Below are 25,481 nucleotides of genomic sequence, written 5' to 3' on the forward strand. Positions count from 1 at the left end.
AATCATTCGTGCCCAGAAATTAATATATTCGCGACAATTTAGGGCCATATTTATCTTTGTACTGACGCCAAACGCATGAGGTTTCTGAGGCACCTGGGTGAAATCGACGCCATGAAACGTAAAGCGCGATCTGGCCCAAGTCACCTTGGTCAGAGAGAAATATTTGACTTAGGTGCTGTAAATGTAAATGTTTCCCGCCAATGGACGCATCCTTATCATTCAGTAAATGCCAATAAATCAATACCAGTACAATGTGTCGTTGCTCAGTTTTATGGTCTCAGTGTAACTGAGATTTACATTTTAAGTAACACACATGATTAGCCATGTGCAGACTCAAGTTTTCGGCTGCAGAGGCTGGGGTCGCCCAAAGTGGTGACACTTGTTGGATTAATCTTAAATACGTTTATTACCGTGTTTCGTTTCAAAGTTTCACAAGCTGTCAACTGGAATTTATGATCAACACTTTACCGACATGGACACCGAGCTCTGCTTTAGGTCGAAAATAAGTCACATATTGGGGTATTTATTTAAGCAGTATCTGTTCCATTCTTTTACAATGCAGAATTGCGCAACATTAGCATTGTAAAAAAAAAAACAAAAAAAAAACCATTTTTTAAGCTTCATCAAATGCTGTAAGATGCTAATTGTTATTCCGGGGACAAGATATGCTCTGATTATATATTTGACTTCTCAATCTTAACTAAGCACGGTCCATTGCCATTGACGCTTTTCAAAACTGCGCCGACTGAACTCTGCATTTCGTTACCTACGTTTTCGTGGGAAACACACGCGCGCGCCGCCGGTGGGTTCAGTGAACAAAAGGAACATAGACGGCGCCTGCGCAAGCGTAGAATCGCTTTTAAAATTGGCTAGTTAAAAATAGAAAATTGTTTTATGATTAGTTTTACCTCGTAACTCAGTTTTGACAGTCATACAACCTGTAGTAATCGTTTTATCGCAAAAAAGGCATTGGCGTCAAACGTCAAAAACGTCGGTCAATGAATTTTACTTAATATAACGTATGACACGTATGAACAATAGCTATTTAATGACTTCTCAGCCACCATTACCCTTCTGTTTTATTAGCTATAGATGCAATGTGACATCTTCACTCGTGGTTACCCTGCGGTTAAGCGTTTTTTTCCAAGAATCTGTAAACTATATATGATGTTTGAGAGTGAGAAAATAAGCTGCCGTGGTTTCTCACACCACACAGTGATAGGTAAACAACCCACAGTTTTTTTCCCCATAATTTTTTATCAATAAAGTCATCTTTGTTACATTTCGTCAGCCTCGCAATTTTTTATATACAAAAAGGTGAAATATGGCATATGCCTTAATATTTCCGTGAGTGACACATTAACAAGGACATAGGTGCTGTGAAGGTGATCTCATTCAAATTGAGCTGTGGCTCCCAGTGACAGGTTGTCATCTTCAGAAATTAGCTTCAAAGGCTGTGAAGTCCGGCTACTTTTCATTAGAAAACTACTGCAGCACCAGAACTTGCCATGTTCTGTACTACATCTCCTGTGTTATTTGTGCAGATGAGCAGGAGGTGTGGCCAAGCAGTAGGAAGAGGTGTGTCCACTGTGGCATGTTTGGTGACCCTGCAGTGCTAAAGAGCAGCACAACTGCTGATATCAGCAATTCAGCTGAGCAAAGCTGTGAGCTCTACACAAACATGATGGAGAAAAGAGAAGTGCGTCAGCAACAAAGTGTTCGCTCACCAGCTGTACCTGTCTGTACCTTAAGCTGATCCTCATATGTGTTTGGACTCTCTCTTGGTCTGGAGAAATGAGATGAGGAAATAGCTAATCGCTGCTGAGAGCTTAGTCTTGACGTGCTCTCAGTATGGAAAGAGGCACATCATCAAACTTGATGAATCAAGTGAAGTGGCATTTATGTAATGTCACAGCATTTGATATGGTGTCCTGCATGAACTCCGCATCAGTATTCATTGCCTGCCTGAATGTGAGGTCCCATATCTGCTGCAAAATGATAGCACATCTTCAGCTAGCCCGGCACAGCTGTTCTGGCCTTTGACTTTTGAGCCACTAATTCATGGGATTTCAGCATACTACAATGGTTTATATTGAGTATTTCTAATTTTGAAACTGAAAACCATCACAAAGGCATTGGTCTATTAGGGGAAGTGAACTCCGCTGTGATCTTCTGTAAAGCAGAAATCAGTGCTCACCTTTTGATCACTCATACTGCCTCAATGAAAATGTAATCACGGGAAACCAAGCAGAGTCCCTGTGTTATCCTGCATTCATGTGAATGTATTTTCTGGACTCTTTTACCCACTGTCCTAAATCCTCCTGCTCACCAGTGGACCAGATGGCTTGTTCAGTGCCTCATGTCGGAGGGAGACATCACACAGAATACATGGAGCAGACACATCATAAGCAGTGGAAAAATAATATTACCCCCAGGGGTGTAATGATGCAAATTAACAATTGCCAAACGTAACACAATATGGTGAATTCCTGAAGCAGGGATGCCATTTACAAAACGATCTCTCTGTCTCCATGGTGATGAGTCACAGTTGACGGGGAATGCTCACATCCGGAAGACAGATCCTAAAATTTTCAAGATATCAGTGACCACATAGAAATTAATTCCTACAAACACACAGTAATGGCAGCCTGAACAACCAACACTCTGCATATGCAAAGCACTTCCAAATTTACTGACTGGTTTGCATGGACTTGCATCCCTCTACACCCTGGACTGACATTTTCGTGTCATCACCTAACTGATCATTTTCAGCTACTTCTGCTACTTTCAGCCAAGAAAAACAAAAGGACTTTTACCAAGTTTTCTTTGTTTGATTTAACCCTTTTCAGTCGGCTTTAATGTCAATAATACACACCAACACCCAGTCTTCAAAAACAAATATTCACAATATATTTTCTCATCCCATTTGCATCTAACACAATATATATGTTTAAATCAATCTGAATAAATATTTAAAAAAAAACAATGTAATGTTGTCATTTTTCATTTGGTTTAATAATAAATTAAGTATTATGGTTTGAGAAATATGATTATGCAGAGTTATGGTCTTTCACTTTTTACATTTGTTCAAACTACTTCCAGCTCATCTCTGCCTGCTACCCACCATAAATAGGACTTACCCAAAGAATTATTATTAAAAGAAAAAAAAAACAAAAAACAATTGTGCATCAAAATGTCCTTCACTAACCAATGTGTCTCCAGGTATAATGGATTATTTTCTCAAATTGATTTGGGCAGAAAAATCCAATATTCACAGTGATATACATGGAAGGGAGCACAGTGCTGAACTGGGGCATGCAGGATGCGAAACCTCCCAAAGTGTCACTGTTTATTTCTGTACTTCCTGTCAGTGGGGTGATGGGTCTGTTGCAGTGCATGCTGGGTAAATATGAACCATGAGTGAAACATCACACACCACACAAACCAGAGTAAGTGTTTTTTTTTACCTTAAGAAGCTAATACAGTGTCAACAGAATTTTAACTAGTTTATTTTTTCAAAAGAAAGAGAAAAATATTACGAAACAAAATGCAGTCTTTTTTACACTAGCAGTTATTAAATTTTTTACAACCATTCAGCTTGTGTGACATACAGAAATAATTCTACATCTTTGTTTCATATTTTTGGTACTCTTAATTATACATACAAATAACAAATACATGGAACTTTTTTCACAATGCATATAATCTGTGAGCTGGAAAAATGTCTTTCGATAGGTGTGTGTACATGCGTGTGTGTTTGTGTGTGTCAAACCATCATACCAAATGGAAATTCCTGCCATTGACATAATTTGCCTGCCTGGCAGTTTTAATGCATCGAGGAGCCTTTGGCGAGTGAATGGGGGGGTGTGTCTACTGCCTGCAGGCCTCCCCACCTCTCTGTGCTGGATGGATCCCCCTGGTGCCCCGACTCGTACCCTTCTCATCGTTGCCGCCCATAGGCATATTTTAATTAACAAGTCTTCGTTAAATAGGCCGTATTTCATACAATTTGTACAAATATATTCAGAGTTCACAGCACGAGGGATTCCTGTTTCACAGGTTCTGGAAAAAAGCCTACTTAAGACTGTGAAGTTTTCTTTTAGGCTCGGAGTATCTCTTTCAGATAATAGCTTCTGCACGGAGATTAAATCCCGATTCAGCTGTTGGGCGAACGCTTGAGAGTCTCACAAGACAAGCTCCTTCCATCCCTCCTCTCAAGTAGGACAACCCAATGGTCCTCAAAAAAAAGGGGGGGGGGGGGCAAACATTCAGTCTACCGGGCCCTCAGGTCCAATGATGTGCCCCTCACGTTTTAAAAAGAAAAGAGAAGTCTCTCGTCTTCAGAGGAGGAAAAGAGGGCATAGGTGGGCGTGGCCTTGGTAGAGTGGGCGTGTCTAGCCCATAGCTGTAACCATACTGGAGGGGTGATGAGGAGCGAAGGGCAGGCTGGAAGAAGGGTGCATGGGCGTGGGGGTGCTAAGCATGTGACCTGAGTGGGAGAAGGGCGGGAAGACGCTGTGCCTGGACAGAGCTGCGGGACTGAAGGAGCTTCCTTTGTCCATGAAGTTCTTGGAGAACTCATCCATGCTGTCCTGTGACTTTTTGCTCTTCTTTGACTTGCTGGACATCTTTCTGTTCCTGGTTTGAATGCCCTCCTTCTTCATGGTCAGGGGGCGATTGATCTGCCAGGAGAGAGGAGAGAAGACACAAACACATTGGCTAAGGTGGGTCACACAAGCAAACAAATGCATTATTAGATTGTGGTATGTAATTAAATATGCCAGTTCTATCTTGGCCCCAAGAGTCACATTAGTGTTTAACACATACATACTATTGTTAAATATTAAGAAACTCGCTAAAATGCAGCACTATTATGAAAAACAATAACCTGAGTTGATAAGCAGGGCTCACCACAAATCATAGACTTTCAGTCTCAATGTTTTTGGTTCCTTGTGGAGTTAAAAAAAAAACGGGAGAGCTGTCGCAGAATAGTTTCCGATTTCATAAGGGGCACCAATGATATGTAATACAGCTGGGTTACAGAATAATTTTCTGTGTTCCATTGTGAAGAGGCTGATTTCTACATGTCAGGTCGCATCGACGCCTGGCAGGATTTAGGCGCGGATTCCTCAATCCTGGGCCAAATCTGGCAGCGGCGCCACGCCAGGCCAGCCTCCAAGGCCTTGGCCAAGCAGCGGACCGGGACGGTCCGGGCCACACCAGTGCCCTGGCCACACCAGCTATCTCCTTGCTTGCAGGCTCTTCCGGCTACATTTCCATTGAGCCAACATGGAGACCTTTTTCCTGATCTGCTTGATTTTGCACATCATAGGTAGCAGGACACTAGTGGCCAAAATTGTGGAAACACTTTCGGTTTTTAGAGATCGCAGAACTTTATTCGAATGTCCGTTCATAAACTTTACCACAAATATTTGTGTAGTAGTTTTCAAAACGCAATACCAAAAATGCTAGATGTTTCTGGGGGGCGGGGGCGGGGTGGGGGGGGTGTTCTACCTTTGTTAGGTATTTAGTCACATGTGGCTTGTTATGTCCAAATGACTGACACATGCTAACAACGTCTGTGTCTTTCGTAGCGTGACATCACAGTGCCTCTCTGCTGACATATCCAGTCATACCTGAGCATGTCAGAGACGGACTTTAGTCTGTAGCATTTCAGACGCTGAATCATCAGCCAGTGGAACTCAAGAGCCACCAAAACGGGACAAGTCACACAGCCAACTGGGTACATGGGACAATGGATGCTGCACTGGCTGACCCCGCGCCAAACTTCTGATGACTTGACGCCGGTGATTAGGAAAATCAGGCATGGACGGTATGCCTGAACATTAGGAGTTCGGAAAGTGTCCGATTAAATTGGCACTAATCCTCAACACACAACGATATTCATGTACATGATCATGGCCATAATTTACAATCCATTGCTGAACAAATCAATATGTGCAACACAGAAATGATGGCCAGTGTGAAATATATGCTATCAAATGAGAATTTCTTATAATAAGGCTCCTACATAAGGTGAATATGAAATTAGCTAATGACACTATTAATTATATGTTTCTCTTGGGTTTTGAAGCATTTCAGGAGCTTTGAACGCTAGATCATTACGCTGATAACCTCAACGTCCTTACTTGGTAGCTTTAGTGTTACGAGGGATTACGGAAAAAAGCGTAATGTAGCTATAATTATATAGTGCTATTTGAGTAATAATGATGATGACTGACCCAGGAACATTCTCTGGGAGGAATTAAAAACATGATATGGGTACTTTTAGAAGTTGTGGGGTAAATGCGACGTGGTTAAAGGTCAACCGTTTAAGTCCCTGAACAATTGGTTCTTATCAGTAGTCAAATCTGGGACTGTGGAGGGAAGCTAAATGTTGTGGAAAGAGCGATTTACACAAAATCAGAAACAAAACACACACACACACTGCAACATGCACTGCAGTGTCACTGCACGATAATGGCGGTAAGGCAGCTCACATTGTGCAGTTTGTAATAAAGCCCGCAGGCATTGCACACAGGGTCTCCGTTGGCATTTCGTCGCCACAATGTGGTCGTGGTCGTCTGACAGTTTGCGCATGATGTTCCTGCCCTTCTTGCGGCCGACTGGAGAGACAGAAAAAAACATACTTGCGTTAAGTGGAGGCTTTAAAGACTGCATACACATTTTTACATATTTAGGTGTAAAAACTTTAAGCATTGCGGATAATAGACATTTTTTAAGGCAGAAAAAGCTAGAACATTCAAAACCTTTTAAGCCTATATAAAAATACAGTTTGAGTATATGCCTTCTCAAAATGACATATTCACAGAAGACACTAAACAAACGAAATGCCCCATATATCATGTATATTCTACATTATGCCTGCTTTCCGTGAATGTGACACCACAGTATCAATGTCAGTAAAATACAGTAACCAAAACATATACAAAAAAAATCCTACTTTGCGAAATAACTATCAGTTGACAACATTAGCCAGTGTAAGAAAATGCATTCAATAACAAACGGAATAATTTTGAACAAACTTAGGAACACAACCATGATCGTTTTAGATGTCATAACGAACTGTGGAACTTAGGCTAAATATTAGGACGGCAGCTGAGAAAAAAAAAGTATTTATCGATGTCCGTGACAACTTCAGAATCTCCACGTGCCAAACTATGAAACTGGCATTATCTGCTTCCAGAACAGGTCGCCAGGGTTGTAAAAATGATCATCTCTCGTCATTGACTTATTCGTGTCCATTGTTCCTCGTTGTTTTCCGCGTCTCCAAGCTATTTTTATTGTCTCTTTACCCCCGTGCGTTATGGGGATTCTGCTGGGATTGCCTCTAGTCTGGGACAAGAACAGTCCATAGCCGTCACCTGGGACATGCTGTGATTTGTTGCCCGGTTCCCTTCATGTTTAGGCTACGAAGCGGGGCATGTTGTTCGCCACCACTTATCTGCGCCGCTCACGTTTCCGCCAGCTTTTTCCTAGGAAGTCGGGTTTTCACATTAGAGAAAAGCGCGGCCAAAACAGCCGCCCCGAAAGCGACTCCCCGCCTAGAAAGCGGCTCTTTTTACCGTGACACTGAGTTGGGAATTCCTTTTTGCTTCGATCACTGTGACTGCGGGTTTATTAAAGAGAGATGACTAAATAGGAAATATATTCTGTACACCAGAAAATTCCGCGATAATATACTAAACGTGTGCCCGGTGTATTAAAGGAAATCTAAAGGCGCAGCTTCAGTCTCCGTGAAATATGCACAAGAATAACGGCAAAATTATTTATTAATTTAAATATTTGCATAAAACCCGGAGTTCCAGGTAATCTAGAAAAAAAACCGCAGAGAGCATCTACCGTAATACTCATGATAAACGGAATATATATCAGAGCATAATAAATAAAAACAACAACTATAGTAGGTCACTGATAGTCGCTGTATAATATGTGCAAAACAAAAAAAATGGCAAGTGGGCAAATACTGCAGAACGAAAAGAACTGCAGGACTTAATCTGAAAGCAATGAGACCTGTGCTTGGCGAGTCAATTTCTTGCAGCTAAAACTTCTTCCTAGGCAGAGAAAGAGAAAGAGATAGAGTATGATCAATAGGAGCGTCCGAGACGTACCAGTCTTCGCTTGGGTTTGATGAGGGGGCGATTCTGCCCGTTCATCTTGTGATAGAGTCCACACGCGTTACACAAATAGTGACCCGTGCCATCACGCCTCCACAAAGGGGTCGAAGTGGCTCCACAGTTAACGCACTCTCTGCCTTCTGAAATAATAATAATAATAATAATAATAACAATAATAAGAAGAAGAAGAAGAAAGGAAACAGCAGAAAGAAAAAAATAAAACAATTGCATTGTTAATAATAGTGACGATGATGATGATAATGACAAAAGCACTGTCACACGTTTTTGCATTTAACAATGTTGTTTTCCATGCCGAACATGAAGAATTTCAGGAAAAAAACAGCTCCACATTCATACGTCACACGCCAGAATAAACGGGTCACTTTCACGCTGTTCTTTCCCACAGTCCAGAGTCACCCGCGAGGATTTAAACCTCTTTACATACCGTCATCCAATTAACAGATTTATATTCAAAACCCATTGAATATTCTACTATGCTCAGTGTCTGAACGAAATTCAGAAATTCAAAATCCACTTAAATCAAGCATGGGATTCACAGATGCAGAGAATAATTTATATTGTAGGCCTACTAGGCTACTACCAATAATGATGATGATGATGATGATAATAAATAATAATAATAATATGATTCATCTGTTTGTTTTTATAAGTCAAAAGAAAGAACTTATTCTTAGTTTGCATTAAGTTTATTTAAGGCTTCTGTGGTATCATGTAATTTTTTAGGACGACTTTTACAAAAATGTCTTGTTAGTTTACCTGGGCGTTCGTCTGTCAAATGTTTTAATTAAAGTGTGTGTTATTAGTAGGCCCGTTACCGCACCAATGGAATCGAAAGGACAGAGCTGAGTGGCTCTCCTTCGCACTAGCAAGGCGCACTCACCGAATGCTTTGTCAAACGTCGAGCCAGCACGCATGCGCCCCGAGACGGCAGATTATTAACTTTTTCATTCTCTAAAAAAACTTGACACATTTCCCTCATCGGCTACCAAGAGAGATGCGTGCATCACAGGTGAGTTTCACGACACAAAACCAAACACTACACATTCCTTCAAGGCCAAGTGTTAAAAAAAAAACTACTACGGGTTTTGTGTTGTGCAGATTTTAGTTCCGGCTTCGTAGACCACAAAGGCAGTCTACTACCTTTTGAATCATTTCTTTTCTAGTGCAGAAGACATTACCACAAACGGCCTGTTTAGGGAAAAATGTGTTTTAAATATAATGTAACGAAATGAAAAAATAATTTATCGCAGAAAATCATGCAACTTGATGTTTAATTAAGGCATTATGATAAATACATAGGCCTTTATACGTTTCTAAAATAATTTTAATTTCAATCAGGTTATTGTTTTTAACCGTAAGAAAGTAGGCCTAATTAAATGTCGTTTTCCGAATAAACTGCAAACATATCGTTTATTTTAAATGACATTTCGCCCGGAGTAATAATTGAACTACCATTAGGGTAATTACACATAAAATGTTTGCATAATGTTTTGTTTAGGCGGCCATACTTCTGCCATGACTAGTTGCTATTGGTTATTCCCTGCAACACAGCTCGCATCCGCACTCCATGAAAGTTTCTGGCGCTGCGCGAACAATGCAACTGTCGCGTGCAGCAGTCTGAAAATAATTGGATTAGCCTAAACACATAAACGAAACAGAGCCGGGGAAGGAGAGTCAACGTGGGGGAGAAAATGAAAACCCAGAACGGATCTCTGCTGATGCTACTATAAAAACATTCCTATTTCTTTCTAGAAAATGGTGCTTTCCGGGGGACAGCCGTCATTATATTTAGTTATTAGTGGAATTGGTGCAGGCCTCGATACTTTTAAATCACTATAATAAACATGAAAATATGGGCCTATGTATATATTTTTTAAAGTTAAATGTATTAAATGTATAATGAATTCTTAATTTAATTCATATTAAAAAATATAAATCATGAATTGCACTACAAAGGATGTTATAGTTACAGGATTTAAGACAAAATCTAATGATTTAAAGATTTTAATGCGTTGCCTGAGAGACATTATTAGTGCTAATATGAAGATTGCACATAGCCCGTTATTGCCTAACACACTACCGTTTATGGTTATTAAAGTAAACGATACGTGTTTTCGTGTGGTGACAAAGAAAATATATTTTTTTGTTTTCCTCCGTTATAATGCATTATGATCTATACAGGGCTGCGGTTTAATTTATATAATGCAAAGGGTGTTGTGAGTTGGGGAAAAAACAAATGCAAATGTTTTGGTACGGGCACAGAAAATAACCTTTAACACAACCTACATAAAGACACCAGTTTCCAACAGTGTTAGAAAAAAATCGAAGAAATTCGAAACTAGCCTACCTGAAGATGACCTTGTTTTTGGTCTTGCTTTGGAAGCGTAACTGGAAGGCGACCCGCCAATCAGGCTACTTGGTGGGAAGAGGCTTGCTGGGGCGTATTCGGGGACGTAAGACGGGTAAGTGGGGATGGGATGGTGAGCGGAAGAGGCTCCCGCCCCGATGGAGGCCATGCTTCGGTTGTGGGCTGACTCCAGCTTCATGCTCTCAGCCAGGGATACTTGGTATTTTATGCACTCTTTTTCCTCCTGGCGATTTGAGCTGCCTGAGTTAGGGGTCGATATACTCGGATCTGGCGAGACGTCTTTAGGGGGGGTCGGGGGGAAGGTGAAGAGGTGCGGACTGGAGTGTCCCCCCGACAAGGAGGACGATGATGCCGGTGGGTAGACCGAGAGTGCTCCCGGGGAGCCGTGATGCAGCGGGTTCTTGGGAAAGTGGCCCAGGTTCCATGGGGAGGCGCCTGGGTGCGAGCCGAGGGTTTTGCCGCTGTCCAGCCAAGGCAACGAGCCGTGAAGGAGGGGGGGGCGACAGACCTGACTACCTGGGGACGCAAGATTGGGAAAAAAATTGCACCACGCTTCATGACTTTTTTTTTTTGTATTTCTGACTGACGAAGTGTATTCATGTTTCCATTACTGGTGGTTAATCATGTTAAACATTTCTGAAAAAAAATAAAGATGGAATGAACCGAGTGTCCTTAAAAATACGAAGCTACCTTGTTTTGATGTTTTGAGTCATGTTTGGTTTAAGAATAGGGTTCGTTTATTGAAAAGACGAAGGATAAATTGCTACGATAACCCACATGTGTGACTTTCCGTCTATTATGCGCCTACATGTTTGGCTACTCTTGCGATACATTTCTCGCATATGTGTAATAAATAAATATTTTTAAAACACTCAAGAAAATATCAAGCGTTCACCCATTTTTGTCCAGGCGTGTTATGATTATTAAGAATGCGTACAATGGTACCATTTTTACACGTCGCCGTCTATGTTTTCGATGAACAGACTCGTTACGAAAGTCCTGGCATTTACAAAATTAATAAACACGCAATCAATGATAAACTAAAAAGGTATTTAACAGCCGAAGGAAATATGTAAAGCTACTACATCGGATAATGGACCGTTTTTCCACTTCAGCCCGTGCTACTTAATAGAAAGCAGGATGAAATCCTCTTTGCATCGCTCGTGCAGCAAGTTCTCACCGAATACCGAAAGTGAATTTTAGCACGCAAGCCGGTAAGAGAAACAGGGTCATCATTCTCAATTCCGTTCAGGAAGTAAAGTAAATAAATTCAAGCAATCGCTCTTCCGTAGTGTTCTTGCTCATTTATAGTTCTGTGTGTTACTACACTTTGCAGATATACATCGCATTGCAGCGTAGCAACAGCACATTAAAACGCAAAACCTGAATTTGCGAAGTGTACATTTTCCCGCTTGTGACATGTAATAATTTCAGTTATATTCATATCTTTATCAAAAATGTTTAAATGGGCAGACCTTTGTCTTCCCCGAAAAATCGAGGGCTGTTAAGTTTCACGGGTTCGCTTAAATGTGCCTTGTTTCTTACGTCGGAGTTTCCCGCATATTATATTCTAATTACCAAAACCCACCGCCAACTAAACCATTTACCTTGATGGTGTTTTTAAACGTAAAAATGACAGAACACTGGAAAGTTATGAAACCAGTGTTGAGTCGTCAACGGTAACCCACATCTAAACGACAGTGGTAAGGTTTCAAAATACCGTGGAGCTTATATGCTTTTCGTCTGCAACAAACAAAACTGACAACTTTGCTCTGAGCTGTAGAGACAAATAGTAAACTGAAAGGACAACGGTCTTCGCCGCTAAATTAGATCTAAATTTAATCTTTAGAAGCAGAAAAATATTAAATGTATACAGGCGTACGCATTAACAACATTTGATTTGACTTGCGTCAGGCGCAACTTACTGTGAGGGGGAGGTGGATACCTCTGGACGGCTCTGACTGTGTTTCCGTAGTACGAAGAGACGTGGTTGTTCTGCCCGTCGATATTAAACAGTACATCCACATCATCCGGGAGAGGATACTGCGAGGGGTCCATGTATGAGTGGCCGAGGCCCGGATGGTGCGAGTCAGGGTGCTGACCGTTCAGTACCCCAGGGTGATGATGGCTCATCCACCGAGGCTGATCCGCGGTTACTTCCATTGTCAATTAAACATGCGCACAAAAATGATCGAATATAACGCAGTTCGAAAAGGAAGAAAGTATGTGTCCGATGTCCTGTGATATTAAATCCACAGGTGTCTTCTCTATTCAGATAAATATCTGTCGATCACCTGAAAACAAAAGGAATAAATTAAATCGGGCACAATGCACTTTATTTCTTATTATTTAACGCTAGCTACATAATACACATGTATCTTGTTTGAATAACCATAGAAAAAAAATGGCATACATTGAGACATGGTCGCACTCCTACGCTTTCGTATCTATGTCCACAGTCTTTTCCAATTCCACATTGAGGTTCTCTGCTTTTCCCCTACAGTTTCGGTATTGAGTAGAAGAGGCAACAAGTGGTTGCGCGTGTTCAGAATCGATCTCGCTCGCCCGAAGATGGGTTACCGCAAACTGGACCAAAGCGAATTTAAAACTCAAAGATCAAATCTGTATTAAGCAGCAACAGCAGCTCTCTCCGTCTTACTCTTACTCCATCGCTCTTTCTCTCTTTATTTTTACAGTGAAGGCATTCTTTCAGGATGGCGCCAGGCAGCTCAATGGTTGCAGACAGCTGTGGCGCGACGCAACTTAAGGAGGGTCCCGCTAGTGTCATCGGCATGGGAGGGGCCAGACCAGCGCGGTCTGACTCCTAGTTAAACGCCAGCAATAATTACAAATATTTCGCCGTCTTCTCTATATACTCCACGTGTTTACATTAATGGCTATAAATAAAGAATACACGTATCTCCGGTCAAGATTGCCCGAGTATGCCGTATCGCCATTCATCAGCACGAGACTGGGAAATAGTAGGAAAGACGCGGCATCCCTCGGGGGCCGCTCCGTGCAGTCCGCGTGAGTATTGTTCACCTTTACCTGAAGCGAAACGCATCAGCATGAAGTGACGATCGCCGTCGTTTTGCATTACAAATATATCTGTGTTAAAACGAAACTTAAAGTTTCTAATTAAAATGCGAATGAAATCCCGGAGAAGGTCAGGGAGACTCGGGGCCGCCTTTGGTCCTTACAATTTTCTATGTAATAAATAAAGGCGAAATGTTGTTCGGTTGCAAAATCTCAGGCAGGCCAGGACACGACTCTTCTCTTAAAACTGTGACAGTGCGTCCTCTCGCGGTGACGGACTTGTAATATGTGACATCCCGTTTCACGTCTTGATTTGTGTACTCAGAGTATACGGCAGAAATGTCTCTGGCGCCGATTTGCTTCTTTTAAATTAGATAAATCCTTAAGAGCGTTTTCATGTTTTCAAAATTACAATTTTCTCTTTCCTCTGAAAATATACTTTTGGTGGAAGGTTGCGTTATGACCAATAAACTTCATTCAAGGTAACATAAGGGTCTTTACCTCGCAGAGTTGATATGTGCGTAAAATAACCGTAACTGATGAAAATGTATTTATCCTGACACATTTGACTGTACTGAATCTCATCTGCCAAAGTCAGGTAGGCATATTGTCTTGTACTCCTGTATTATTCCACTTGATTGCTCGGTAATAGGGGGGCTGCCCTGTGGGGTGGTATTCAGTGTCTAATTCCCAGTTTGGCTGCCTCGTGCTTCCAGATTGACAGTATGCAATTGGGGAAGAGGGGGCTGCTCTTTTGATACTATGCAATGCGCTGAAATGGCCAGCCTCACCGACGCCACTGGATGTGACGTCAACATCCCATTAAACGGCCAGGAAACGAATTTTTGTGCTCCTTGGAGGAGGGATGAAGTACGTGCGCGCGCTCAAATTAGACACAAGTGTTTGTAAATACCTAGAATTATTTATATTCTTTAGTAACGGTATCTTCGGGGATGACAGTTTACTGACATTATTTCATTACACTTTCAATTTATAACGATAATCTATATAGCCGTTTTTAGAAGTGAAGGAGAACAAACGCGTAATTTGTTATACATTTTGAAATTATGTCACAGTAAATTAACGTGTTTAATATAATAGAAACATCAGTATTTGGTTATATACATGTCGTCCGATAAGTACAATATGCGAACACATTTCAGAAATGGTTTATGTCCTAAACAGGTGAGTTTTGAACAGAGTTGTGTATTTAAATCATTCGCGGTGCATTTATTTTTTGGGGTGGTCCTCAGAATGACTGTTCGGAACAGACGCAAATGTCTTGTGCATTGCCCTACTTAAACTTAATTTACCTGAGGTATACACGTAGCTTTTACGCCTCTCTGTAACCGCACACGGGCACAAACTGTGTATCTATTGTGTGAGAAAAAAAAGAAAAGCAAATATGCTGAGTTGGCGTAACCTTTTCCTCCCCAGAATACGCAGAAATAACTTCTTGACTCAGACGAACCTAAACCGGAGCGCCGATGGAAACAGTTGTACTGCCGCGGACAGAACAATCCCGCTCCCTCGGTCATGCTGTCGTGCGTGATTATCCTTTAGAAAAGTATTGTGCGCTTCGTCACACAAATTTGCATTATAGGTGCTCGCAGGCAGCGCACGACGATAAATAGGTCTATAGAATGTTATTTTTGACTGGCGGTTTCAAGTTTAAAGAATATGGAAGGCACTCCAGAGGCCGAATCCCTTCATGCTCCCATGTCTGTGAAACGGGAGCTCATTCTTCAGCGAGGAAATGGATGTTCCTTAAAAATTACATTTGAATTTCTCCCACTATACAAAACAACAGAAAAACGGAACGGAGGTCGCACGGAGGCAAACACATTACACTCTGCGAGATAATTAATAAACAGTTTATTCCCCTTCAAAATAATATGCGCAGAGAAAGCCACAGAGAACCCGTATCAATTTTTGCCTCGAGGCCAATAAGTGATAACGTAAATGGCTAACCGCGTGCATAATAATACCTGTGCACGACAGTACAGTTCTCCGTTGGTAGCTTTAGACTGTGCAGGTATTTTTTGAACGACTCTGCAAGGGAGCACTGATTAAAATCTGTATAGATTTCAGTGTGGGTTCAAATAGTAGACGCTGCCGTGTATTTTACTTACACAGTAGATGTGCTTGAAATATCGTGTCATTGTTCGTGTTACACGTCAGGTCCCACTCCCAAATTAGATTAAACTGATTAACAGATAAAATAACGTTATAAAACAACAAGCTAATCTTTAATGTATGCTGCTCTGATGATCCAAGCACCACAGCGAAAAGAGGGTAAAAGCAACCCGTGGACTGTCTGTTCTGGTTTTACCTAGCTTGTACATGAACGATCCTTTAATTAAGGAGACAGTGGGTTTAATTTAATGGTTTTTCATTTTCACTTTTATTTTAGTACCCCGGCTAGGCTTCTGCAAACAGGCACAGGATAAATACCAGAGAGCTGACCAAAGGACACGACCCGCGGCTGCTCGCGAATTACCTCGTGCAACAGAGACTTCATCCGGCATACGATGTTATTTTGAGACAGATTAAAAAATATTTTTCATGTATATGATTAAATTTATGAATGAAGGAATATTATGCTTTTTTGCAGTTCACGGTTTACAGAGTGAAATGTAAGGAGAAATGTATTTCGAAAGGATGAATTTAATGTAATTTATGTTACAGGACTAGTAAATGCTATGCATTTGTGCGTGAGAATTTTAATTAAATACGACTGATTAAATATGAAACAATTTTATATAAATGTTTTTTTTCTCATTTCCGCCTTACACTGGACAAATAGAATGCAATAATTACAACTACAACGAAGAGTAGCATACAGCAAACGCTACTGTTTCACTTACAGGTATAAACCGTTGGTAAATGTAACGACTTATTCGGGCATATATGAGTAATATATCTAGGTTTTGCAAGTCCTTTCAAGAATAAGTCAGAGTAGGTCTTTTTTTTTTGCTGAAGGTGATGAATAAAGAAATTATTTGGGCACACAAGATTCTTAGAATTTTAGTGGGGGCGTACATTTGTGTACGGGCCCCTGAGAGTCGAAATGATGTGTGCTTCTTAGAATGATCAAAACTTGACACTTTGGCTAGGGATGTTTTTATCGTACTTTTTTTTTCTTTTACAGTTCCGAAAGCCGAATGAAAAATTACGAATCGGTCTGCTAACTGGTGCGCCCCTTACCCACAGAGAGAAAGTGATGATGCTGAGAGAGGCCATTTTTCCAGCGCTTAACCGACAACATCTGATAAACAAGACCTAAGATATTTCAGCGTATAAAGAGATTTCACACTGTTTTGGATGTATCAATGGCGAAATAGGCTACGTGTGTTCTGAATGAAAATACAACTTCAATTCCAGGATAAATTTACTGTAATCTACAAATGTAACCTGTTACCATTCCGCCATAGAAAATGACGATGATACGCATAACTGATGACACCCAGCGTAAATTAAATAAAAATGAATATTTACGTAGCCTCTTTGATTTAAAATTCAGCAGCAATTTTCAGCGTACATTTAAAAGCACGGTCCAGTGATTGATTCATTAATTAATTAACCGTCGAGTGGCACCATTGCAGCATGATCTCTTAAACACATCTTTGTTTCGATCACTGCCAGACAGGGCGCTTCCGTCCTCCCTGGAAGCCAAAAACACTGTCCCCTCATGTAACCTTTTATTTTCATTTTCCACTTATAAAAAATCAGCCAATATCAGCCACACACATATTAAAAGCTGGGAACGCGGCTTTAACACACCCGACTCGTTTAGGGCTCATTGCGGGCTAATCTGATCAATTTCATGGTTTACGGGCTCAACCCACCGCCAACCTAGGTGGTAATAGATCATTAAACAGCCTTCGGAAATCTTCGGTATTTCGGGGAAAGTGATGTAGGTAAATTACACTTTGAAAGGCTAGCCAGTGTGTCTGTTAAAATAAATCCCACACCAATTTCGGAAAGTGTACGTGAGAGAAACAGAACTACAGCGATAGCACTAAAATAAATAGGAGCTGCGGCCAAATTAATTGGCACAGAACCTTTGCCTTTTAAGTAATTTCCATATGGCTTTTGAGTATTAGTATTTGAGACACGGTAAACCGATCGATAGTTTTAAAAAAGCATTAGTCACCGAACACAACGATTTCTGCACATCACAATTCTGCCTGTCGACAATGAAAATCTAACACATTCGGGTAAAATAATCGAAAATAAACTGTACGCCCCATCTTTTTGCAAAAATCCGTTTCTATTTATTTATACATCAGTTTCACTCGAAATTTTAAATTTATCTTTAAACGCAAACAAAATGTATAGATCAGAGACTACAATGAGGGACAGAAAGGGATTGTTTTTTAAAGGATGCAAAAGACAAGCTGCATATATACACAAATCACACAGGCACGAGAAGAAACGCCTAAATATTTACTGACCTGCAAAGATCAGGCTGGTTGTATACTGTTTTTTTTTTATCTCCAGAAGATGTTACGCTGAAATGACACCGATTCGACCACTGGTGGCATTTAGCGCGTCAGCAGCGAAGGGGAAAATCTGGTCTTGCGCTGAGCAGCTTTTCCAGCCAACGCAGCTGCTGTTCTTACTGTACATTTGATCAGAGCTCTTCCGGGTCGGTTCTAGGTGACGAGGAAAACCACGTTGCATTGCAATAGAATGTACCCCAATAAAGTCAAGCACTTAACGAGGTCAACGAAGTGCGGTTCCCAGTTTTTGGAGCAGACACCGCTAACGTCGCTTGGGGTTGTCTCGAGTTGTTATTATGTGCATTAACATTAACATTCGTCACCTTTCATTCAATAATAGGACATTACCGTGCAAGCACATATTCATTCTGGGATTAGGACTGTGTATATAAAACGTTGCGTATGTATTTGTGTCACACTATGAACCAAGGTTCCACCAGACAGAAACTTAATTTCGGATTCTATAAATTGATGTATATATCACACGCGTGTTTGACTATGCTCGCACCATTCCAGAATTCTTTAGAACGTACGTGTTCGTTGATGTTCTTTGTTCACTAGACAGATCGCACCTATGTTCAAAAGCAAGTACAATTTAATTCGTTTTTAAAATAAAAAATAGACTAATTACGCCCACAATAGTAGAAACAAAACGGGAGTATATTATTTATAATGCACATACAAATTAATTGCTCCATTATACATGTAATTGCAGCTGAGCCAGATTTTTTACGTGCAAAAATGCTCATACTTGGCACAAAAACAATGTAATATGGTTCATGATAATACATTTGGCAACTGTGTCGATGAAATACACAAATGCTTCATATGACACATCGAAAGGTCCAATAGTTCGAACGGACCGTCAGCTTTAGATAGGTTAGCCAGCAGCCGACAGCGTTTCCTCTCGTGGTGAAAAAAATCGTGGTGCTGACGTCGCGGCTGGATGTAGTTCGGGGCTTCAGTCTTTGGAGGCGGAATGTAAACTGATCACGCCAATATCTTTGGAAAACAAATTCAATTAAAGTAATACATTAAAGATAACTGGCAGCCAACATGACTCTATAAACTTACAAAGGAGCAGCGAGCCAAATCGTGTCTTTTAAAAAATTAATAATTCAATGTTTCCAGGGCAACAAGAGCTTTCATTTGAAGAATTTGAATTTCAATATTTTAATAGAATTAAGCGAGAGCACATCCAGATGATAATAATTTAATAAGCTCCTTTAAACGTAAATAAAGTGCTTATTTTAAAATAAAAAAAGCCTTTGCTACTTTCATATTAATGTGCCGTTAATGTGCGTTAGTGATAAATACGCATATTGATGCCTTTGATATAATAACAGACAAAGGTCACGTCGTTGTGTACTCCACAGTTGATTACGGCATATTATAAATGCAATAAAAGTAAGTACTCTTGCAAATTAATTAGTTTAATCCATTTTTTTGGGGGAATGCAATTAAATACTGCCGCTTTCTGAATGCACTTTCTGCTTTTGATATCAATGCTTAATAAGCGTAGACTGCACTGAAGATCAGACCCTCGTCTAAGTGAAATACCTATTAATCTGCGCCGAAATTCTAACGGGTGACATTATAAGGAAATTACTTAGGTAAAGAGAAATTAATATGTTGCTCTCAGAACTACAGAACACCTCATTATTATTACTATTGATAATATTAATAACTATTCAAAAAAAAGGTAAACATTTCCTAATAGGCGCCTCCCTATAGTATAGAAAATGTCATCTGAGTTGCATATTTACAATCCTCACAAGCAAACGACGTTTCCTATTTCAAATGAAAGTTTTTATTTCACCCCCGTGCCGTTTGTAACTACAAATCTTTGCTGGCAACAGAAGCGATACACATTTTTGGGCTACGCATATACTGATTTCGTTCTTTGGGTATTTATAGCGGCTTTGGCTTGCTAACCGGCCGTGTGTGCTGCCTGAGTTAACGGTTTGTTTAGACGCCCTTTTCATCAGTTCATTTCTTTTAAATCTTGCTGTGGTGTTTTTTCTTTGTTTGTTTTCAATCTTGCAAGTTCAATGCATTGATCGCCTTCACATTAGACACTAGGTTTCTTTTATTGTCATCATTATCGATCCATTACAGTGAATAGATTGAAACTAATCGCGTATTCTTTTCTTTATCTAATTATTCCACGGATATAGGTTTATTTGCCTTGTTAGTTTTAATAGAGGAGATCGTTTAAACAATTTTATTCACCGGAATTTCTAAAAATAGGCTACATAAGACATATATACATGTATAACAAATAAACACATGTGTATGTATTTGAGATCCACGCACGGGAAAAAAAAACGTTAATTAAATCTTCCATGACTTCAGTGATCCGGGATCTTCTCCATCCCACAAATCATATCTATTCTTCTGGTGCCGCGTGCCCAGTGTTTTGCCGCATTCTTTTCCTCCGACTTTATTTTAAAATATTAGGCCGAGGTGGGAAGAATTATAAACGACTCCCCGCTTATCTGGTCGGCTCACATATCCAGGATCACAGAAGCTGATTAAGAAAGAAGTCACAGCCAACGCTGGATTCATAATGATTTGGAATAATGAATCCTTATCTCCGCGCGCCAGATTATCAGCCTTTCAGCTCACGATGTTTTGTTACATGGGATAATTTATTGCATCTAATACATCACAATGAATCAGATGGTGCACAGCGATGGCTGGTATTGGGGAAGAGGGCGCTTTATCCCGCGGCACCAAAATGCCTTGACGATTTTAATTGGTAAACTATAAGAAGGATCTGATAACAAAATAAATTAATTAAAACATAACGAAATAAATAAATAAACCAATAAATAAATTGCAAAAAATTAAACCGCATATGTGTAATATTTCTTTGTAGTGCTACGCCATTATACTGCTCTATAATTAGTGTGTCAGTTTCAACCTGAAATTAACAGGACCATCCTGCCTTTGCTGGGTGCGTTAGGAGGTGGAAGACTCAAGATCCTGATTTCGCGTGATTTATTTTCAACCGGGAGGAGATAATTAATCATAAACACAGAAACAGTGCAGTAAAGCGGAGATAAAATATTTGCATCTAAAAAGAATCGACGGGGCCATTTCGCTCTGAAGAAATTCCCATCCCTCTCCAATTGAAAACCTCCAAGAGGTTTAATTTTCAATGATTAATCTTCGGTAAAATATAATTAATCATGAAACTGAACAGGCCACGTTGTTTTACTTGTAGCCAACAAACATCACAGTCTTTGAGGACTTATACCTGCAATCGCATCACTGGATTAGCCAAGGTTGCTAAAGCTAAAGCTATCGGCCTCCTGTATCTTCCACTCTTGGGTGGTAGATGGGTGTGGTTCTGGTAACTTATCTTTGATACCTGAAAGTTTAACCGAATTCAAGATGGAAATAAATGTGCAGCCATTAAGACTATTAAAATGATAAATATGTTTCAGTATGTTTGAAAAGGTAAAACTGATTTTAATTTAAAAAAAGCAAAATTACGTACTTTTTTTTCATAAAAGCAAATGAAAATTCAGAAAAGTAACATGCCATAATCCTAATAATATAATAATCATTGCATTTATTAACAAATTCTTATAACCGAGACTAAACACTACCATTGATAATACAAATATAATACAAATACTGCTATTGATAAAACAACTGTAATTACGAAATAACATTTCAAAGTCGCCTAGTCAAAAAACTGTTCTGATTCCGGACGGTTGCTCACAAAAAATTGCTATTATCAGCTGCGTGAGATTTCATCTTCCCTTGTCATTTATAATATACCTTTCATTCCTGCTAATTTTATCTTTGTAGGTTTTTGTATCTTTAATTTGATCCCATTTCATGTGTCGTTTTCTAATGTTACAGCACAACCACCCCGGTAACCGCAGTGCACTAAAATATTGAAACGGAGTTATAGCCCTTCCGTACCTTCCGTTCCGTTGTTGTATGGACAGTTGCCAAGTGCGGTTCGCGGTGTCTCTGCAATCACACAAATTACGGCACAGAAATATTTCCTGACTTGTTTGTTCTGAAGTTTGTAGAATCGTAACGGGCCTACAGAGGGGCTGCATTGAATTGGTCAGGAAAGGCGAAAGGGGGGGGGAAAGATTAGTAGATTATCTGACAAACATTGCAGATCATGGTGTGGCTGCATTAGACACTAAAAGTTGTTTTGATAACAAATATTAAGCTTATTAAAAGCAGGCCCCCTCCGATTACAGTGTAAACGTTTCATCAATGATTAACAGAGCTTCCACTGAGTATTGTGATGGCGGCGTGCTCATTTCAGTAAAGGCCTACACCAAGCAATGCCCTCGCATGTCCTTCGCTTTCACTTTTAGGAAAATGTACATTTTAAATAACAAGGTGTTCCAGCAGACCAAGAGACTCTGCCTTTCGTCTCCGTGACTACAAATATTTTTTCCACGTTTCCCTCCCCCCTTTCTTAAAGTTATCCGTTTATTCGTTCGGGAATTCATTAAAGTATCATTAAGAAAGTCCTTAAGCTGCTTAGTGAATGGCTGTTTGTACCAATGGGTCTAGATAAGTTGACGAAACGAAAAAAAGGGAAAGAAATGAAATAAAGAAAGAAAGACTTGGACAAATAGCTAACATTTAACGTTTACACCCTGCCTGGCGACGTTCTGGCGCTCCAAGGACGACCGAGCCGGGCTAAAATGTCCAGAGATCCTTTGGAAAGTGTGCGGCTCCGGCTATCATGTTCTCCATATCCCCCTGCGCGCATGGGGCTTCGGTTTCAGGCCGGACTTGTCCATGTTCTGCTTTACTGACGAGCGCCTCTAAATGAGTGTCAAGGAGGCAAATATCAAATATCAGAAGGGTCAAGCCAATTTGGTTAAGTTTTTCTCCGCGTCTCGAGCGCCAGTGGCCATGCGGCTTAGGCTCGATCGGCGGCTGCTTTATTCTCGTGTTCACTTCCATACGTTGTGTAACTGGCCCACAGCAACCAGTCATTATGTTCAAATATCCATATTATAATCGTGGTGCAGGAGTGACAGATTCTGCTATATAGTATTCGAACCAGATTTAAATAAATATACAGTAAAATATACGAGCTGTATTTTAATAACTATTAGTACACTTAGATTTAGATTACTTCGATCATGAATGTCGAGGCCTAATATTTAAAAATGCGAAATAGTTCCAACATAAATCCTGAGCTAAATCCATTTGCATTTCCATTATAATTTTAAAAATTGCTTACAGAAAGCATCGCTTCAGTTCGAGGACCTCTATGAGACTTAAAGGCAAAACGTCCACATCTGAATTGGCGCTCGGTAGCATCAGTTCATCATTCCCAGCCCAGAAATATAAAATTGTCTCAGGTACCTATACGAGTATAGATTTATAATGGGGGGGGAAACAGATTTTCGAGTTGGCTTTTGATTGACACGCTGTCCCCAGGATCATGTTTTAATCCCTGCTTCACTCCAGTCTTTTCATAACTCATTTCTCTTCCTGAGATGGAGGGGAGGGGGGGTAAACTCAGATGGTTGCCACGGAAACGGCGATAGCGCTAAGCCATTTCCATGTCTACTAGGGGCCGTTATCCCGCGCCTGCTTGCAGCAGAGGTCGTCACAAAGTCATCCATTTATGATTTTACCACCTTTTTTCTCCCCATCCCATTGACGAGGTCGTGCGCGGGGGAACAACATCAGCATCTCCGGGTGACAAAACGAGCTGCCCTTTCTGATCAAAGGCGGCGTCGGCCCGAGCGCGGGGGGCGCATTTACATCCATGTTTTCGCTCTTTTCAGCAAAGCAAAGCACGTCGCTTCTTTCACTCTAAATATTGAGCAGAGGCGACACACAGGGGGTATTCAAATTCTTTCGCCTCCCTTCATTTTGACATATAAAATAATATTATACTCACTGGGGCATAACGGCATTCCCTCCCCGCGGAACACAATCGAACTGGATGGATGTAACCCAAACGAGTACGGGGGTGTCACGCGACGAGGGACGGCTTATGCAGCTACACAAGAAAGCGTTTGCTTGTGGTGTATCGTTGCAGCAGCTAATTACATTTATTTATTTATTTACTTATATAACCATGATAAGTTCCAGAGGCCCTGTTCAGCCTGAGTAACCGTTTGAAAGGACACGCCACAGTTCATGCACCCCCCGCACTTTTTCTATGGGCCACAAATATTTCAAGATGCCCGGGACGTCATTCGGCGCTTTATGAATCGGTTGCTGGTTAACGTGAACGGATAGACGTGGAAAGACAGACAAGACTGAGTAGATGGGCTGAAGCAGAGGAAATAAGCAATGATGACACTGAACACACTAACCTATTTCCTAAGGTCCTGTAACACATAAAGCCTTGATCATCTACACCTCACAAAGTTTCTCTAAATGCATAACAGGCGGATTACTAACCCAATTCTCCTTGGAGATCGATTTTTTTTATCCCGCCATTCCTTGCGAATATGTCGTCATGGGTCAACAGTGACCAATTACTTCCAAAACCTTCTAACACCAGGCGTAATTTTCTAAGAATATCTAAAAGAGTGATAATCACGGCCACATTCATAACTACCCGTTGTTCCAGGAGGGAGAAATCTATCAATGAAATTAGACTCCCGAATCAAATAACCTGTTTAATGACTTTATTTACATCTACATTTCACTAACATTTAGTCATCTCTAGGAATGCATTTGTTCGTTGTTAAATTATAACACATTTTTCGGAATAGCACTTTGATAACTACAGCTATTAGTATAATGCGTGTATCGATAGTTTAAATAACACCGTTTCAAGGCACAACATCGCCCCAGATGTGAGAAAGGAAGTGGTGTATAGTGTTCAAGTGAAATTACATATATAAAAACATTTGATCATATAATATTTAATATGTATTTTTACATGGGCCTAAATAGAAATGTCGAGGAATAGGTGCGTTATCCTCATTTCGCCTTGGTTAAATTTATTGCTGTTAATGGGATTTTGTATAACTGCATAATTAAAGGCTGCATGATTCAGGGTCATTTCATCAAACTCCGCTAGTTCAGTCAGTGTCCGTTTTTAAAACCACGGTTTTCCTGGATAGAATGAATACGTGTCACAGTACAGTAAAATAGATTTTGCCTGGTCTGTTTTACACGGTGTCCAAATACGCTATGGCTTGTTTTCGCGGATTGCTGCAAATTACAGGCGTTTCAAGTCATTTAGTCATTATAATACAAACGGAAATATCTATTTAAAAAAATATATATTTTCAATTCCTTCCGCCAGGCTATTCGTGTATTCACTCAATTTCTGCATAATTACCATGTTGAAATAGTTAACTAGAGTGCTAATCGGGAATTTGTCATTTCCCTCAAAATGATTATACATTAGAACTTAAGAAAATGTTTGAGAATCAATGTAGGGGAAAA

The 25,481-nt window shown here is 40.3% G+C and overlaps 1 protein-coding gene across 5 annotated transcripts; it reads right to left on the minus strand.

Moving 5' to 3' along the window:
- Positions 1-2,887: 2,887 nt before the first annotated feature.
- Positions 2,888-22,100, minus strand: LOC111842433 (transcription factor GATA-3). Of its 5 annotated transcripts, none has more exons than XM_072706791.1 (6): positions 22,008-22,100; positions 12,453-12,821; positions 10,507-11,043; positions 8,133-8,278; positions 6,501-6,626; positions 2,888-4,682 (listed from the first exon to the last, which is right to left on the minus strand). In XM_072706791.1, exons 2-6 carry the CDS (start codon positions 12,688-12,690, stop codon positions 4,395-4,397), a joined length of 1,335 nt encoding a protein of 444 aa, XP_072562892.1. In that variant the 5' UTR covers positions 12,691-12,821; positions 22,008-22,100; the 3' UTR covers positions 2,888-4,394. The 5 variants fall into 5 exon arrangements, with proteins under 5 accessions (XP_072562892.1, XP_023664799.1, XP_072562914.1 ...); XM_023809031.2 differs by lacking the exon at positions 22,008-22,100 and adding an exon at positions 18,021-18,169; XM_072706813.1 differs by lacking the exon at positions 22,008-22,100 and adding an exon at positions 14,065-14,268.
- Positions 22,101-25,481: the final 3,381 nt, after the last annotated feature.

The sequence above is a fragment of the Paramormyrops kingsleyae genome, chromosome 1, assembly GCF_048594095.1.
Source record: "Paramormyrops kingsleyae isolate MSU_618 chromosome 1, PKINGS_0.4, whole genome shotgun sequence".
Classification (NCBI taxonomy): Eukaryota; Metazoa; Chordata; class Actinopteri; order Osteoglossiformes; family Mormyridae; genus Paramormyrops; species Paramormyrops kingsleyae.